The sequence below is a fragment of the Mus musculus genome, chromosome 7, assembly GCF_000001635.26.
Source record: "Mus musculus strain C57BL/6J chromosome 7, GRCm38.p6 C57BL/6J".
Classification (NCBI taxonomy): Eukaryota; Metazoa; Chordata; class Mammalia; order Rodentia; family Muridae; genus Mus; species Mus musculus.
Window position 1 is genome coordinate 87,321,206 of NC_000073.6, and position 17,993 is coordinate 87,339,198.

General features: G+C 35.1%; 1 protein-coding gene across 8 annotated transcripts in view; it reads left to right on the forward strand.

Annotated features, from left to right (window-relative positions):
* The window catches only part of Nox4 (NADPH oxidase 4), a 154,281-nt gene that overhangs the window by 76,776 nt on the left and 59,512 nt on the right, over positions 1-17,993 (forward strand). For 5 of the 8 annotated variants that reach the window (XM_017322347.2, XM_011241854.3, NM_015760.5 and 2 more), the window contains exons 9-12: positions 341-557; positions 2,428-2,592; positions 2,728-2,790; positions 17,752-17,812. In XM_017322347.2, coding sequence (XP_017177836.1) covers positions 341-557; positions 2,428-2,592; positions 2,728-2,790; positions 17,752-17,812 — 506 coding nt within the window. Of the gene's footprint in view, positions 1-340; positions 558-2,427; positions 2,593-2,727; positions 2,791-5,925; positions 5,996-10,490; positions 10,538-17,751; positions 17,813-17,993 lie in introns of those variants that run through there. The other 3 variants (XM_006508012.2, NM_001285833.1, XM_006508011.4) reach the window with 2 other exon arrangements.

Below are 17,993 nucleotides of genomic sequence, written 5' to 3' on the forward strand. Positions count from 1 at the left end.
GATGCATAGCAAAATTACTTTCACAGTGTTTATTGAACTGAAAATTTGTAAGTTAGTGCATGAATGCCTAACAGAAGTTAAGCTTAGCCTATTCAAAACACATCAAGAAATTTGAATCTGTTTTCTTCTACCTCACAGACATAGCATTTGTTTGGAAAACTCTATCCTTTAGTACAGAATTTAGGATATTTTATTTCTTCTGAAATAGATCACACAAATACTTTGTATAAATGCTATAAAAAGTCAGCAAGAAAAAAGGAATAACTGCTTCTCTTTACCCATTCCATCTTTTGACTCGGTCTCTTTTCCATCTTCTTGTTTTTATCCAATTTAAATTTAGTGGTTTGTTGAAGTATCAGACAAATGTAGACACTCACCCTCCTGGCTGCATTAGTCTTAACCAGACATCATCCCAGAATATGTCCATACCAGACTACGTCTCAGAACATTTTCATGGATCTTTGCCTCGAGGGTTTTCAAAATTAGAAGATCGTTACCAGAAAACACTTGTGAAGATTTGCCTGGAAGAACCCAAGTTCCAAGCTCATTTCCCACAGGTCAGATTAATTCTGTGTTTGAGATCTGCCAAGTCTGTGGTTTCATGTGACTGTCTGACATTGCATTCAAATATGTCTCTGAATCTGTGTTTTCAGGTACAAGAGGTTATTTCAGGATGTTTAGACAGCAGAGAACTATTTTCTTAATGTGTGTGTGTGTGTGTGTGTGTGTGTGTGTGTGTGTGTGTGTGTGTGTGTGTGTGACAGGTATCTAATACTCCAAGACAAAAGACATATATAGAAAAATGTCTAATTAAACAGTTTTAATGTAGTATGCTCTTCCTAGTGTTTGCTTTCAGAGAGACAACAAATATATATTCTAAAGCTATAAAGACATGCAGTTTAAATTTAACAAACTGTAAACAAACAAACCCTACTCATTGTTGCAATATACTATTACAACATATTATATATAATAAATAGTGATGTTAATTTGTTGAATGTTTACTATAATTTTCTTGGCACTATGCCGAATTGCTCTGTATGCAGCATTTCCTTTAGTATCCACAATTAACCTTTGAAACAGTTACTCAATTATCTGATGAAAACATTGAGCTTAAACAATTATCCTGACCAAAGTCTATAAACAACTGGTGGAAGAGGAAATGTGTAGACATAGGTCTTTAACTCTAATCATGACCTTGGAAAGTTCTTCAACTACTCCACAAATACTTTAGTGATATCCACCCCAACTCTGCCCTTGTCTGAGGTAACTGCCAACATCTAACTGAAGCCCACTATTTTGCATATGAAATAGAGAAAAGGAAATTCTATTTCAAAGAGAGAAGACAGAGAAGTATCAATGAATTTTTAGATGACTTTGGAGTCAGCTGGTCAGCTTTCCAAGTGTCATATAATGATGAATATTATATATGGTAAGTATGGCAAGTTCCATTTTCTTTATGTGGGTCTTAATCATCTAGGAGTCACTGACTTACAGATGCAACATCACTTCATTGTAGAACTTATCCCACCCTGCATATCTTCAGAGTGTCACGTTCATTGTCACAGTCTACAGAGCAGGAGCTAACTGCATTCATTGAGTGAGCAATGTCTGATAAAACTGTGTGAATGAGTTTTCTTCGAAGGGCCATTAAAATAAAACTGAAGGTCGCATGGATTAGCAGACACCTCTAAGCCTATATAATCAAAAAGTGGAGGCAGTAGGATATCAAGTCCAAAAGAAAGTTGCACTAACACAATGAAACTCTGTCTCAGTAAACAAGAAAGCAAACATCTTTATAAATACATTACAATTCAGTTGACAGCTTTGAAGAGAAGGAGAGGCTATAGTGGGCAGTTGTAGGGGAAAGATGGTTCTCATAGGCATCAAAACTGTCATTTCTCATAAAAGTGTAATTTTGGCCTATTATATTATGTAAAACGTGTAATACAAATGTGCTCGGTGCATTCTATTTTCAAAACTAGAAATGCATTTACATGAGACATCATGTTTATAAAACTAAAATGTGTCTATACATCAGTGTTATATTCATTAACTATTGAGGGCATTATGTTTTTACTAAACCTTGGGATTGTTTTATTTTTCTAAATCATCATCAGATAAATATGATGCTTTAACTTCTCTTTACTATACAGAAAGTTCTGGTATGTCCCTGTCACGAACTTCAATGTACAGATGGTTGTATGAAGGAATGTTTACATAGTAATGGTAGTACTCAATAGGATATAGATTTGAGATTAGGGTTCTATATTACTTTTTCTCTCACAATTTCATTGCTGAGAGCTTTAGCCATATTTTACTCATGCTTACTAATATCTTACTGTTTATGATATAAATTGAAATATTGCTCAGTTGTTAATTCAGTCATACATTACATGAAGCAAAATTGTGAAAAATTTCCTTTAGACCTGGATTTGGATTTCTGGACCTTTGTGCCTTTATTGTGCGGAGAGACTTTACCGATGCATCAGGAGCAACAAACCTGTCACCATCATCTCAGTCATCAATCATCCCTCTGATGTAATGGAACTCCGTATGATCAAAGAAAACTTTAAAGCAAGACCTGGCCAGGTGAGCCAGTGGTTAGTGCCTTTGCAAGTATCTTTTATCCTTAGGAAATTTTTAAAAGTTAGTAGACAGATTTATTGGAATAGTTGTATTTCTTTTTTGATCATTTAAAACATTATCTGTTTGTTGCTTTTTTAGTATATTATTCTCCATTGCCCCAGTGTATCAGCATTAGAAAACCACCCATTTACTCTCACAATGGTAAGACATATTTCTTGAATTTTAAAAAAATTTTAGATTGCAGAACATCTTTGTCTACGCGTATATATGTGTGCACATGGGCATATGTATTTGTTTATCTGTTTGTATATACATATTTGTGCACACACATATGTGTGCCTATAAAGACACACATGTCTGAATATATGTGTCTATGTGATTCACATGTGTATATTTGTGTATGTGTTTTATGTCATTCTCAAAATTATTAGATGATCATAGTTTCTTCATGTTTTAGTTAGCTTTTTTTTTCAAAGAAATATAGTTTTCTGTTCAGAGACTTTGTAAGTATTGGTTTTCCATGATTTTCTGGTTCCTAACTATTCACTAAACAATGTGCTTATTTAAAATTTATTAAAGCTTATTGCTTTAAAACATAGAAAACTCTTAGTTTCATTTTTCCATACATTTGTAATGGGCTTGGGAATGGTAGTCAGATGGTAGAGCTTTTTTTTCCTAGAATGCATGAGATCCTGTCAGGGTCCATCCTGAAAACCCTGTACACTGTGCGTGCTGCTGCATGTCTATAATCCAAGTACTCCCGAGGTAGAGGCAGGAGACTCCAGTGTTCAAAGTCATCCATGGCAGCATAGTAAGTTTAAGGACAATGTAAATGGCTTGGGATTCTGTATCTCAAAAGAGAAAATAAACAAAAAAAAAAGAATTTTGTGGTTTTCTGTATATAAATTATGTGTGGAAATAAAATATGGCCAGTTTTCATTAAAGAGTTGGAATAAGGGAGGAAAGATACTATGGATGATGTAGAAGCATTAAAAATACAGATAGTAGTAAGAGAAGGTGAAGCACAATTTAGCTGGTAACTTCATATATGCAGAAAACAAAGTTGGATAAATGAAATTAGACAAATAATAGAGATGTCTGTATACAATCACAAATTATGCTTAAACCTGCATTAGTATAATAATAAAATATTTTTACCCAATATATGCTAAAATTTACATCATATACACATAGCAAATTACTAAATATTTAAAAATAGATTTTATTCCAGCGTATCATGTATCTACAGTGCCCTCCCTTTTCCTTCATCCTTTCCTCCTGAACTCTTTCCTGACATATATAGATGATTTTATGTTAGGGGCAAAATCGATCATCCAAAATTGAGAGAAATATCCAATATGCCTCTTCCTGAATCAGAGTGCTTAATCTGCTGACCTCAAGTTGGTCATCTCAATGTGTGTATAGGTGAGGCATTGGATTGTATAGTTGAGTATACAGTGAGCATGTGATCTCATTTGCTCCCAGAGCAGGAGGTTTGTAAGCCTGTTTGAGCTTTTATCACTTATATTTCACATGATTCAAAAACGAAAGATAAAATAGAAGGATTTTTAGTTTTTCATTTTCAGATCTTCTTCCCCATAATTGGGTAATTCCAGATATTTTATCATCTATTTCAGCATATACAAATTCCTGGGGTTTGCTTGTTTGATCAAATGGTTCTTTCACTACATCACTTCCTTCAAGACTATACCACGAACAGTTTCTCATTCTTTTCTTAATTAAAAAAAAATAATTTTATTAGTTATTTACTTTATTTATATTTCAAATGTTGTCCCCTTTCCTGGTTTCTCCTATGAAAACCCCCTATCCCCTCCCGCCTCCCCCTGTTCACCAACCTACCCATACCTGCTTTCTGGTCCTGACATTCCCCTACACAAGGGCATAGAGCCTTTCACAGGACCAAGGGCCTCTCCTCCCATCGATAACCTATTAGACCATCCTCTCCTACATATGCAGCTGGAGCAATGAGTCTCAACATGTGTATTCTTTGGTTGGTGATTTAGTCCGTGGGAACTCTAGGGGTGCTGGTTATTTCCTCCTATGGGGCTGCTAACCCCTTCATCTCCTTGGGTCCTTTCTCTAGCTCCCTCATTGGGGACCCTGTGCTCAGTCCAATGATTGGCTGTGAGGATCCACCTCTGTATTTGTCAGGCACTGGTGGAGCCTCTCTGGAGACAGCTATACCAGGATTCTGTCAGTAAGCACTTGTTCGCATCCACAAAAGTGTCTGGGTTTGGTGATTGTATATTTTGGGATGGAGCCACAGGTGGGGCAGTCTCTGGATGATCATTCCTTTAGCCTCTGCTCTGAACTTTGTCTCTGTAACTCCTTTCATGGGTATTTTGTCTCCCCTTCCAAGAAGGCTCAAGGTATCCACACTTTGGTCTTCCTTCTTCTTGAGTTTCATATGGTTTGCAAATTGTATATTGGGTATTCTGAGTGTCTGGGCTAATATCCACTTATCAGTGAGTGCATACCACATGTGTTCTTTTGTGATTGGCTTACCTCACTCAGGGTAGTATTTTCTAGTTCCATCCATTTGCCTAAGAATTTCATAAATTCATTGTTTTTAATAGCTGAGTAGTCCCTCATTGTTTAAATGTACCACATTCTTTTCAATTACTATATAATGTTCCACAGTTAGGAAATACTGTTTATTTGATATTTGCATTAAGGACTGATGTTTAGGTCTCATTCATGTTTCTGATAAAGAATAACTAACACAACCTTGATGTATATACAAAAAATAAAATTTACCACATTAGGGAGACAGAAAGAACAACCAATAATTTAAATGTTTATGTTTAGGGTTTGGGTTTGTGAAGTGACTTTTGGATTACATGTACTAGATTTAAAGTTCACAGCCATTGAGCGTATTATTTTATCTTTTGGGACATTTGGCTTTCAGTATAATATTATGATTTAGTCAGTTCTGAATAATAGATTTGGAGGAGTTAAGCAAACTGCAAGTACAGCATAAAAAAATAATCATGAAAGTACTGAAAGTATCTGGTGTGTGAATAAAACCATTATGATTTTAATTTTCAGTTCAAGTTTATGTCTCAAAATCACCAGAACATTGACAGTGAAGCTAAATAATTCTATACATAAAGAATAAAGGAACCAACAAGCTTGTATCAATTTGTTAGAATAAAATCAGAGGCCATATATTCAAAAGGGTTTTCTGAAGAAACAAATGACACTTTTCTCTTTATTTACTTCAAATTTTGTATTCTGTCTATATGAGTGAATCTTGTTTAATAATCATCAAAGAAAAGTCGTTTAGCATCTAGTAAGATAATGATCTATGTTTAGCTCTGTCAGAAACGATGGCAGCCCTGGCACAGCAGAGTATGGATATACAGTTTCTTTGTCTGTAGTGATGGTGAGTTATTCTGAATACTCTTTCATCTGCTGCTGTATGGGCTTTGACTTCTGTGAAAGGGAAGCATTTGTCATGAGGAATAGTGAAAGCTCAGCTACTCACATGGAGTGTATCCTAGGAGCTTTTAGAACACAGTTCTCATGAGAAGTCAGGTTGCTGTGGCATGCCCATTAGTCCTCTAGAGTTTCTCATGTTTCACCAGGTACCAGAAATGTACCTGAATATCAGGTGTTTAACTGTAACAAAAATAAAATTGCATCTAAATCATATTTGCTTCTGACAGTTTTAAGACATATTTTCATATCTCAGATTTCATAATTCATAAACATGAAGCTGTTATCAGAAAAAAGTAGAAGGTGAAAAAGGAGAAAATATACAAGTAGCTTTATAGACCTTAGGAGAGCAGACCTACTGTTTACAATCATTATAAATTTCCTTCAGAATCTCTGTTTGAGAATTTATTTTTAAATTTCTTTCATAGAGATAGTATTAAACAGAACATAGATTGTAAGAAATGAAGCAAATTATTGAACGCCAACTACAAAGCTTAGAGGGTACTTTTTTCATAAAAATATTTTCCAACATGTTCCAAATGGAGAAAATGGCCTAACATACCAGTAAGCATCAACTGGCTTAGGAAAAACAAACAAACAAAAAAAAAAAACCTATCTCTCTGTTAAAATTTATATTTTACTAAAAATTTTTTATGTTTTTCTCAGAAATAATGACAAGAGTTTCCCCCTGACATCGAGAAGCTTTTAGGTCAAATGTCTCACTTCTCTACGGCTGCACATCAGAATTCATAAACCTGAAGGGCTTTCAGCCCGCACAGGACCTTGAATCAGCTGCATTTTAAATCTCAGCTCAGATCAGCACATTCCACTGAGATACCTCAGCATTATCTATTTGTTATATTGAAACCCAAATATATTCTTGAAGCCTCTGCTCTTTAATCACCTAGTCTTGTTTCTATACTTTGGGAGCACTAAATTTGGGGACGTTTATGCTATAATTTCATTGACATAGATTTTTCTATGCCTGTAGTTTTAATCTCAGCCCTATGGATACTTATGTTTGGTTTCATGATAGAGCTCAGAATTCTGGGAAATTGTGATTAGACCCTTTTATTTATTGCATTCCTTTACTGATATTTGAATGCATTAATTTTTTTTACTTTGATCTTCATCCTTCACATTCCTTCTGTTACTTAGTTGAGACTGCTGTACATTTTCTTTGTATTTTAACTTAATTCCTTTGATATTTCACTGCCATAATCTATTTTCATTTTCCCCCAATTTAATTCTATTAATGAATTTCTCTGATATGATATTAACTCTCTCATATATTTTGACAATTTTCTCATCTGCCCTTCTGACTTACTAATCTGTGTTGTTGGCTTTCTAGTCCAGGTCTACTGTTGATTGCATTTCTTCTTGTCTCTGCTTATTTCAATTATTTTTTGTGGCCAATGAAAACTGTCATGAGTAAATTACTGCATTTTTGTCATTGTAGCATCTTTGAATTCATAAATGATATGGTATGATCTTTTATAGGAGGTGTGTGGCCTTTTTTATGTCATTTGGTGTCCTTATGTTGCCATTTATGTATCTATTGTTTGGATATCTCTTCCATTTGGTTTTGGGCATCTTCTCAATGATCAGCATAGTCTTTTGTCTAAAAATATTAATTTTTGTGTGTTTGTGTGTGTGTGTAACCTCTGTGTGGGTATTAACATATGTGTGGAACAGCCTGTAAAGATCAGATGATTTTGAGCCACCTCATGTTGGTGCTGGGTACTGAACACTGGTCCACTGCCAATAAATATAACAAGGGCTCTTTACTAGAAACCATCTTCACAGCATAGCAGCCTCCTCTGGAGAGCTCAATCTCTAGTACCATTAAGAAAGGGAAGAAGAAAAAACAGTTGTTAACAGCAACTCAAATCAAGCAGTATGATGAAACATACTTAAAGTTAATTAGATCTCACTAAACTATAGCTGAATCTATTATCTATAGAACAACAACAAAAAGGCAAAAATTATGTACAGCATGCTATGCAAGTCAAATAATTTAGGGTGAATGGACTGGTAACCAAAGGAACTGGGATTGAAGAAAATGTAGAAGAAATATGGTTAAATAAAGGAAAAACAGAAGATTTGGAAAGGTTATTGAAGAGAAGTCATATAAAGAGATATAACATAAAATTACACAATAATGAAAGAATTTGTAAAGATAATTATATAAATGGAAAAAGAAAAAAAATGGGAGGAAGGCTGGAGTGATAGGTCAGTGGTCAGAGCACTGTCTGCTATTCCAGAGGTCTTTAGTTCAATTCTCACGTGATTGATCACAATCATCTATAATGGGATCTAAATCCCTCTTCTGTTATGTACAGACAAAGCACGTGTATGTATAAAATAAATATTGTGTTTTATAAAAAGGAAAAAAAGCATAAGTCTTTGAAAATTAAGACCAAGAGGGAGATTGCATGACGTCGAATTGTTGGGAATTGTACTCAGGACAGCATCTCGTAAGACTTGACAAACAAGAAGGCAGCCAGAACTTTAATGATACAGGAGAATAATAGAAGAGATCTCAAAATGGCTGACAAGAGCTCTTCAGATGAGGTGTTATTTCACAGTTGTCCTGTCTTGATGTCAAAGACCCTAAGCTTTTTATCTCCCAGTTGAGTTGTCTTTGAATTTTAGATGTCTCCAGGACAGGGAACTTGGATTCACATGAAGAAGTTTTGAGTGAGTATCAGGAAAGTCCCAGTGGGAAGACAGTCATAGGTAGCCATCTCTACTGCTGGGAGCCTTTTTGAGTGTTTTGATTGTAAATTTTGAGGAGAATTGGAAGGAAAGTAAAGGATAAATTGTCAGTCACAAATTTTATCTAAAAGCACTATTTGTTTGTGCAAAGTGATTCCCTTTTAGAACCTGAAATTAAACATATAAATCCAACTTGCTAATATATTTAAGGTTCAACATTTCCTGTCCAAGTTTTTTTTTTTTAATTTGTTTGTTTATTATATATATGAGTTCACTGTAGTTGTCTTCATGCACACCAGATGAGGGCATCAGATCCCATCCCAGGTTGTGAGCCACCACGTGGTTGCTGGGAATTGAACACAGGACCTCTGGAAGAGCAGTCAATGCTCTTAACTGCTGAGCCATCTCTCCAGCCCATCCTGTCCTAGTTTTATTTGAAGAACCAAAAATTTAAATTGTTGAAGGGACAAAAGTCATTAAACAGTGTAACTGATAACAAAAGCTAGAACTAGAACCAAATTTTCATGATAATTTTTTCTTTTAGGCATTTATTGACTTAATAAGTAAATAGAATTTTGCGCTGTGTTCCTATGCTACTCGGTGTTTCCCAGCTGTGTTCTATAATGAACAAATGTTTAGATTTTTTTTTGGCGTGGGGTGGGGGAGGAGACACACATCATGCTGTTTGTTTTCTAATTTCAAAAACAAAATAAAAGTGAGTTTTAAAAGGCCTTCGCAAAAGGACTTAAGAAAGGATAAGATGTACTTATTACAAAACTCAGCATCTCTTAATTTTTTGCTGTGGTACATATTTTTATCTTCCTTTTCATAAATTATCAATTATAGAACAAATACAGTCTTCCTTTTCAGTATTAACTCATTGAAGCCTATGCACATACCTCCATGTCCTTCTAGTGTTATTTTTATTCAGAAATAAACATGCATTTCTGACATCTGTAGTTTCAGCTGTATGATTCATCATTTCGAAATATGAAAAACCCAATTTCGTATTTTTCCATGAGTCAGAACCTAGTGGTTCTCCTGTTTATTTTCTGCACTTTTCACATAGCGTGCCTGCTGTTCCATTATTTTTCTGTTTCACGTTCTTTTCTTTTTTTTTCTAGATTTAAAAGAAAATGAAAACAAGACAATATGTTTCAGTTGTCATTTATTAAATTTTATGTCATTAAATGTAACTAGTAATTCTTTGTCAACTACTTTGATTTCTGCTCTTAATCCCTTCTAGTTAGCACTTAAAACTTGCCTTACTCTTGTTTTTCTCAGATCTTTTGCGCTAGAAGCTTGGAGGAGAAGGTAGCTTGCCAGGCACAATCTGTCATTATGTATTCAAGGCACAGTGTTGAAAACCACAGACAGTGATTAGTATCCATAGAACCCAACAAAATGTTTGAGGTTTTTGAGAATTAAACATCACCTAACTCCTGTACTTTGGCTGTCTTCCAGGAGAAAAGCAATGTTTCCTCAGAGACTAATGATAGCTTCTGTGATAAATGTGAGCTAAATAAAGCAGCATACTCAGAACAAATAGACTGGTTAATATTAATTTGATTTATTCCATCAATAGTTTTTGATATTTCTCTCACCTCCTGGTTTCAAGGAGAAAATGAAGACACTCCTTTCCTGACTCGTCCCTTCTGGCTACTGCTGCAATTCATCAGACTTTTCTCTCTTTCTCTGTTGCTTACCCTTGGATTTGGCCACAGCTGCATGCCATGAAGATACTTCCAAGATGAACCATGCCTTCTTACTGGTAAATGCACTGAGCATTTCCCATTCATTCATGGTCTTTACAAATCAGCACCTTTCCATCCTGCTGTCATTTTTTATTGAAACACTTTTTACAATTTTCGATTTGTTTCCAGGACATCCATGTTTATGGTGACTTTTGATTCAGTCTTGTTTCATTTATTTCCCTCTACATTCCCATGAGCTCTGAATGGCAAAAGGCACTATTATCAGTCGACTAACCTTCTGTTACTTTACAGCTGTCTATATTTCTCTGATGGCCCACCCGTGTTTCCAGATCGGAAATCCCAGTTCATATCAGGATGTGTTTCCCAGAGATTTAAGGCACTGTCCTTTTCCATGTGTGACTCTGGTTACTACATTAGCAGAAGCAGGGAGAGCAGCTAGGTGTCTGTCCCATCCAGTGTAGGTATGATGATAGCTTTGATAATGGTGATGACACTGGACAGAAGTGTCAGCTCCTAATTCTATTTTGAAGTTTTGATGGTCAAGACTTGTTTTTCTCCTGCAATTGGATTGTAAATGTGAAGAATTCAAGGTTCATACCTACGTTTCTGCCCTAAAGAGTTACAGTTTTATTAACTAAAAGAGGAAAGACTGGATTAGGATCCAGGTTGTGAAACTCAGTTTAAATCATATGATTTGGACATAACATACTATGCAGCATGCTTGCATTTTTTATCCAATTAATAAGTGATAGCCTACTCTTTGCTTTCAATGGGCCATAGTTCCAGACCCAAAAGACCTGTGTGTTTTGCTTCTGTTTTACTTTGGGTTTCTAGAGTGCTAGTTCTCATATTTTTTGTCAGACTAAAGAAAATCTTGGGAGAGAGAAACTGATATACAACTGATATACAAATATAGATAGACATTTTTGAACTCCAGATCTGATCTTCCTGACTCTGAGAGGTGAGGTTCTCCAGTGTTCTGGTGACATTGGTTTCCATGTTGCTCCCTTCAGGAGAATTTTAGTTTCAAATATTTCCCTATTCATTTCCACCATCTCACTACATTCTGCCTTTTAAAAACTTGTCAAAATATTTTAACGTTAATTATTTATTTATTTATACTTATTTACATGAGCATGCTCTGGCTGGTCCGAGGCCCATGGCAAATATTTTCCAATTGTGCAAATTACTTGCTGTTTTTTTTTCAGCATTAACATTTGTATATTTTTTGTAACCTTAAGCTGGTCAATTTAGTGTTTGTTGTCATTTTATATTTTTTAAATTATTTATTTTATTTTAGATGTTTGAGTGTTTTGCCTAGATGAGGAGTGCTTGGTGCCCATAAAGATCAGAAGGGTGCATCATTTCCATAAAAATGGAGTTACAGATGGTTGTGAGCTACCACGTAGGTACAGGGAATGGATCCACATCCTCTGAATGAGCAGGAAGGGATTTTAAACACTAGACCATCTCTCCAGGCCTTATTTGTTAGTATAAGGAACAAAAAATAAAATCATACTTCTATGTTATCAAAAGTACATTTACACATTTTGTTTTTAATAATTTGAGTATAAATTTTTCAAATATACACATATGCACTATTTTATTCTATTTATGTTCAAGTAGACAGTATCATTTTATATGTTTAAAAATATTTAGCTCACCAAGTTGCATTTATGTGAGGGACTCTGTGCTCCTAACTCACTGTCCTTTCTCATGCTTGTTGAATATTTCTCATTTGTGAAATTATATGTTCTCCTATCACAGTATCTAGAATATTTTGAAACTCCAATAAATTTGTGTTTAGAAGATGAAGAAGCCATGGAAGAGAGACATACATTTGAAGTCCATATTTTTCTCTCAGGTTCATTCTTTAATATTTTATTCAAGTGATACTCCATTCAACTAATATTTTTCCACCTTCCACCCTGTATGTATAATATATTATAGATTTTTAGAATATGTAACGATACTTTTGAACTACATCTTGTTTTCTAAACATTTTAAACATATTCATATGGACAAGGTATACAAACTATCACAGACTGTAAAATGAAATGGGTATACAAAAGCTACACAAATCTTTTAGGTTCAGAGAAGTGAAGAATTTTTTGACAAAGAAATTCAGGCTCTTATGAAATGCAGGCTTTGAGATAAGTCTCAAAGAGTTGCCAAGAGTTAACAGCTGAATGGAAGAGAACTTGTTATAAATGACCAGACTGTAAGTAAATTGTGTTTAGGGATGTATTAAATGTTGACAAGTTCTTGAATTAATATAGATGAAATTGAACCATACAGAATAGAGATGGAACAACTAATTTTGACCTTGGACTGTAAGAAAGAGAGAATTTGCATGCTATTGAGTCATTTTTTTATTACTGTGACAGGATACCAAAGAAGTTAACTTAAGCAAAGAGTTTATTTTGGCTCATAATACCAGAGGTCGTAGAATGTATAAAAGGGAGATGTGAGCACAGAGCATAGCCTTTAGTATTAGGCCTCCCGTGCTCTAACTTCTTTGACTTGGCCTGTGTGCCTGTAACTCATGCAGTTTTACAGTCATCAGTGAATTAACCAATTGATTCAGTTACTTCCCTCCTTACTCAATTATGTCAGCAGCATCACTAGCTTGGAATCAAGACTTCAATCAATAAGTAGGTGCTTTTCCATATAGCACCAACTAATATGAGATTGCTATGATTCGACAGTTTCCTTTGGAAACTTATTTGAAAGGGCTTGAAAGTTGATTGAACCTGGCAGCAGGACTAATATGTGATATTGTGATATTTGGTCCTATTCTGGAAAGAATTTGGTTCCATGTACAGATATATGAGAATCAAAAGAATATAATTTGAGACATAAGGTAATAACAATTTCAGCTAAATTAAATTTAGAGTGAACTGGCTAGAAGACAGTAAAAAAAAGTGAGAGATTGGAGCTAGAAAATAAAAAAGGGCCGCAGAGACAGATCACAAAATGATTTAATAACATCCTTTTGATCATTTTGTGATCTGCGATCATTTTTCTGACTTAAGAAATTAGGTTACAAATAACTTTAGATGATGAACATAGATATAAATTTCAATTATTTTGTTTATTTAATCTCATGTTTTAAAAACAAAAATATATTTTCTTATATTTTTGATGGTTAATAGGTACATATAAAATGAAATCATATTCCTAAGTAGATATATTTTAATATTTTGTCTCACTGATATGTAAGCATTAGTAAATTTTTCATACTTAAAATCGAATGCCTATCAAATAAATATGAACAATGCTTTTGTAGCATCTACTGATATGATGATATGGGTTTTTTTCTCTCCATTTGTTTATATGGTGTATTATATTGATTGACTTTCATATGTTGGGCCATTCCAGCTTTCCTAGGATGAAGCCTAATTGATCATGGTAGATAATATTTTTGATGCATTCTTAAATTTGGCTTGTGAGTATTTTGTTGAGTATTTTTGCATCAATATTCAGATAATTGGTCTAAAATTTTCCTTGTTGAGACTTTTGTGATTTAGAGATTAAGGTGACTGAGGCTTCATAGAGTAAGTTTGGCAATGTTCCTGCTGTTTCTATTTTATGGAATAGTATGAGGAGTGTTTATGTTAGCTCTTCTTTGAAAGGCCTGGTAGAATTCTCTGCTAAAACCATCTGGCCTTGGGCCTTATTTTTGATTGGGAGACTGTTAATAACTGCTTCTATTTCCTTAGGGGTTATAGATCTATTTAAATTGTTTACTTGATCTTGACTTAACGTTGCTAGTTGGTTTCTATCAAGAAAATTGTCCATTTCTTTTACATTTTTCAATTTTGTGGCATTTAGGTTTTTAAGTTAAGCCTGGTGATGCTTTGGGTTTCCTCAGAGTCTGTTGTTATGGCCCTCTTTTCATTTCTGATTTTATTAATCTGGATACTGTCTTTATACCTTTTAGTTAATTTTGCAGAGGGTTTCTCTATCTTGTTGATTTTCTCAAAGTACTAACTCTTGGTTTTGTTTATTCTTTGTGTTGTTCTCTTTGTTTCTATGTCATTGATTTCAGCCCTCAGTTCTATTATTTCTGTTTTGATATTTGCTTCTTTTTGTTCTGGATCTTTCAGGTATACTGTTAAGTTGTTAATATGACGATCTCTCCAATTTCTTTATGAAGGTTCTCAGTGCTATGAACTTTCCTTCTAGTATTGCTTTCATTATGTTCCATACGTATTGGTATGCTATGCATTCATCTGCACTGAACTCTAGGAAGCCTTTAATTTCTTCTTTATTTCTGCCTTTACCCAAAAGTCATTCAGTAAGTAGTTGTTCATGTTTCATGGGTTTGTATGCTGTCTGTTGTTTCTATTGTTGAACTCCATCTTTAATCCATAGTGGTCTGATAAGATACATGGGGTTATTTCAGTTTTCTTGTATCTGTTGAGACTTGCTTTCCACTGTTTATATGGTCAATTTTGAACAAGGTTTCCTGAGACACTGAGAAGAAGGTATATTTTTTGTGTTTGGGTGAAATGTTCTGTTGATATCTGTTAGGTCCATTTGATTCATAACATCTGTTAGTTTCATTATTCCTTTGTTTAGTTGCTGTCTGAATGACCTGTCCATTGGTAAGAGTGGCATGTTGAAGTCCCCCGCTATTAATGTCTGGGGTTCCATTTGTGATTTAATCTTTAGTAATGTTTCTTTTATAGATGTGTGTACTTTTGCACTTGAGGCATAGATATTAAGAATTGAGATGTCATCTTGGTGTATTTTTTCCTTTTATGAGTATGAAGTGTCCTTCTCCATCTTTTTTGATTGATTTTGCTTGAATGTCTATTTAGAAATTAGAACTTAGAACAGCTCCTTTACCTTATTTGTGTCTGCTTGGAAAATCTTTTTCCAGCCACTTACTCTGAGGTGATATTTATCTTTGTTGCTGAATTTCTCTTCTAGTATCTTCTGTAAGCTTTGATTTGTGGGTAGATATTGTTTAAATTTGGTATTTTCTTGAAATATCTTGTTTTCTCCATCTATGGTGATTGGAAGTTTGGCTGGGTATCATAATTTGAGTTTTCTTAGAGTCTGTGAGACATCTGCCAGGCTCTTCTGTCCTTTAACATTTCTTTTGAGAAGGTATGAGTAATTCTGATAGGTCTACCTTTATATGTTACTTGGCCTTTTCCTCTTGCAGCTTTTAATATTATTTCTTTGTTCTGTAAACTTAATGTTTGAATATTGTGTGGTAGGAGGATTTTCTTTTCTTGTCCAATCTATTGGCTATGCTATAAGCTTTTTGAATATGTATAACCATCACTTTCTTTATATTTGGGAAATTTTCTTCTATGATTTTGTTGAAAATATTTTCTGGGTATTTGAGCTGAGAATCTTCTATTATTCCTCTTCCTCTTAGGTATGGTACTTTCATATTGCCATAGATTTCCTAGATATTTTGTGTCAGGAACATTTTAGATATAACATTTTCTTTGACTGATGTATCACTTTCTTCTATCCTATCTTCTAAGCCTGAGTCTGAGATTTTTTTCCTTCTGACTTTTGTATTCTGTTGATGATGCTTGTGTCTGTAATTCCTGTTCTCTTTCCTAGGTATTTCATTCTGAGTATTCCCTCAGCTTCTGTTTTCTTTATTACATCTATTTCCATTTTCAGATGTTGAACATTTTTATTAATTTCCTTCACCTGTTTGGTTTCCTGTATTTATGTAAGGGGTGAATTTATTTTCTTTTTAAAGGCCCCTATCATCTTCATAAAGTTAGATTAAAGTCATTTTCTTTTGCTTCTGCTCTGTTAGGATATCCAGGGCTTCTTGCCATAGGATAGCTGGCCTCTGGTTGTTCAAAATTGCCTTGGCTCCTGTTAATTATGTCCTTCTGCTGGCCTTTAGCCATCTTGTTGTTCCTAGTGCTAATGAGCCTCCAGGAAATCAGGCAGAGTTTTGGGTCAGAAAATAGTGTACAGGTTTACAGGGCAGTTTGCTACCCTGAAGGGGACCTGGCAAGCAAGGGGCCTGGGGCAGGGGTCCTACTTGGTTGTCCTCACTACTGGTAGGTGTGTAGGAATGCAGGCAGAATACTGTGGGACAGCAAAACCATGCCAAGGACTTGGTAAGGAATTATGGGTCTGAGACCCTGGAGACTTGGTGGGCACACACCTAAAACTTAGGCTACTCCCTGCTCTCCCTGCCAGATTCCTGGCCTGAAACTATGCCACACGCTGCACATAAAGAAACATGAGGTAAGGTCACAAAGGCTCAGGACAAAGTTCTCCATGCTAATGAGGTACCTAGAGTCCCTGGAGCCAATAACAATCTCTTCCCAGACATTCCTACCTGCAAAGGTATTTTTTAATCTTGAGTCCCCTGAGAGGTTGACTGTGCATCCATTTTCCACCATAAATAGTCAATAAACAGTTTAGAAGCATAGACCGTTACATCTACCATCACCATAGGGAACATGTAGAAGGTTTTCACTGACAGAACTACAACTCAGTTCTCTGGTAGAAGGCCTCTATGTTCCCATCCAACCACCACCAAACTAAGGACAATCACAGCTAAAATAAGCCAAGCTCTTCTTTCCACCAGCCAAGCCTAGATACTAGTCTCCAGACTCTATTCCTGACTTCATTCTCTGCTCTTTCATAACTCTTAGCAGCACCTGGATGTCCTAGAGTCTGAGAATCCCAGGACCCCCTAAACTCTTCCAGCTTTCCCACATCTCAGACTGTGCTTTCCCATCCCTGAGCAGTGTCTTGGTGCTTCCCTGAAGCCCAGCACCCACCCGGAGGCTGTGTGAAATAAGCACAGTCAAACTCACAGCATTTCACCTTCAGATTGGCCTTGCCCTGAGGCAGGTGGACTGCGGACCCAACAGAACAGTGGGACAGAAAATGGAGATTAGGGGGCAGGGTGAAACTCACTACTGCTGGGTGTGCTCCACGGGAGCTGTCCCTGGTACCTGCAGGCCTGACAGAATTCAGGCCAGAAAATCCTCAACAGAAATCTTCACAGGTTTTATAGTTACCTACAATACTCTATTAACTTTTATTTGCATATTTTATGGTTTATATGCATATTTATGGGTCTTTAGAGAAACTCAAATGCCCTACTGATCAAATGGCATTGCTTTATCTATCATATACATTTACACCCTGCTCTTTCTCATTAGTTGTTGATCTGGGGGCTTGCAATAGAATAAAGGTTGTAATCACATCATATTCTTCTAATGTATAACAATTAATCTGAATTGATGCTAGTATTTATTTTTTTCAGTGTCCTACTGAAACCAAAGCAACATTTGGTGTCCACTTTAAAGTAGTAGGAGACTGGACAGGTATGTACCATGAAATAGCTTTAAATTCTTTGAAAAGAATGTAGTATAACAAAATGTATCAACACAATTAACTACTCATTTGTATGGAAAGATATATATGTTCAGAAGTTTTTCTTTGTTTATTTAGTTTTATTGCCTAATTTTTCTTATAAGATTTATGAAATCAGAATAATAAGAGTAC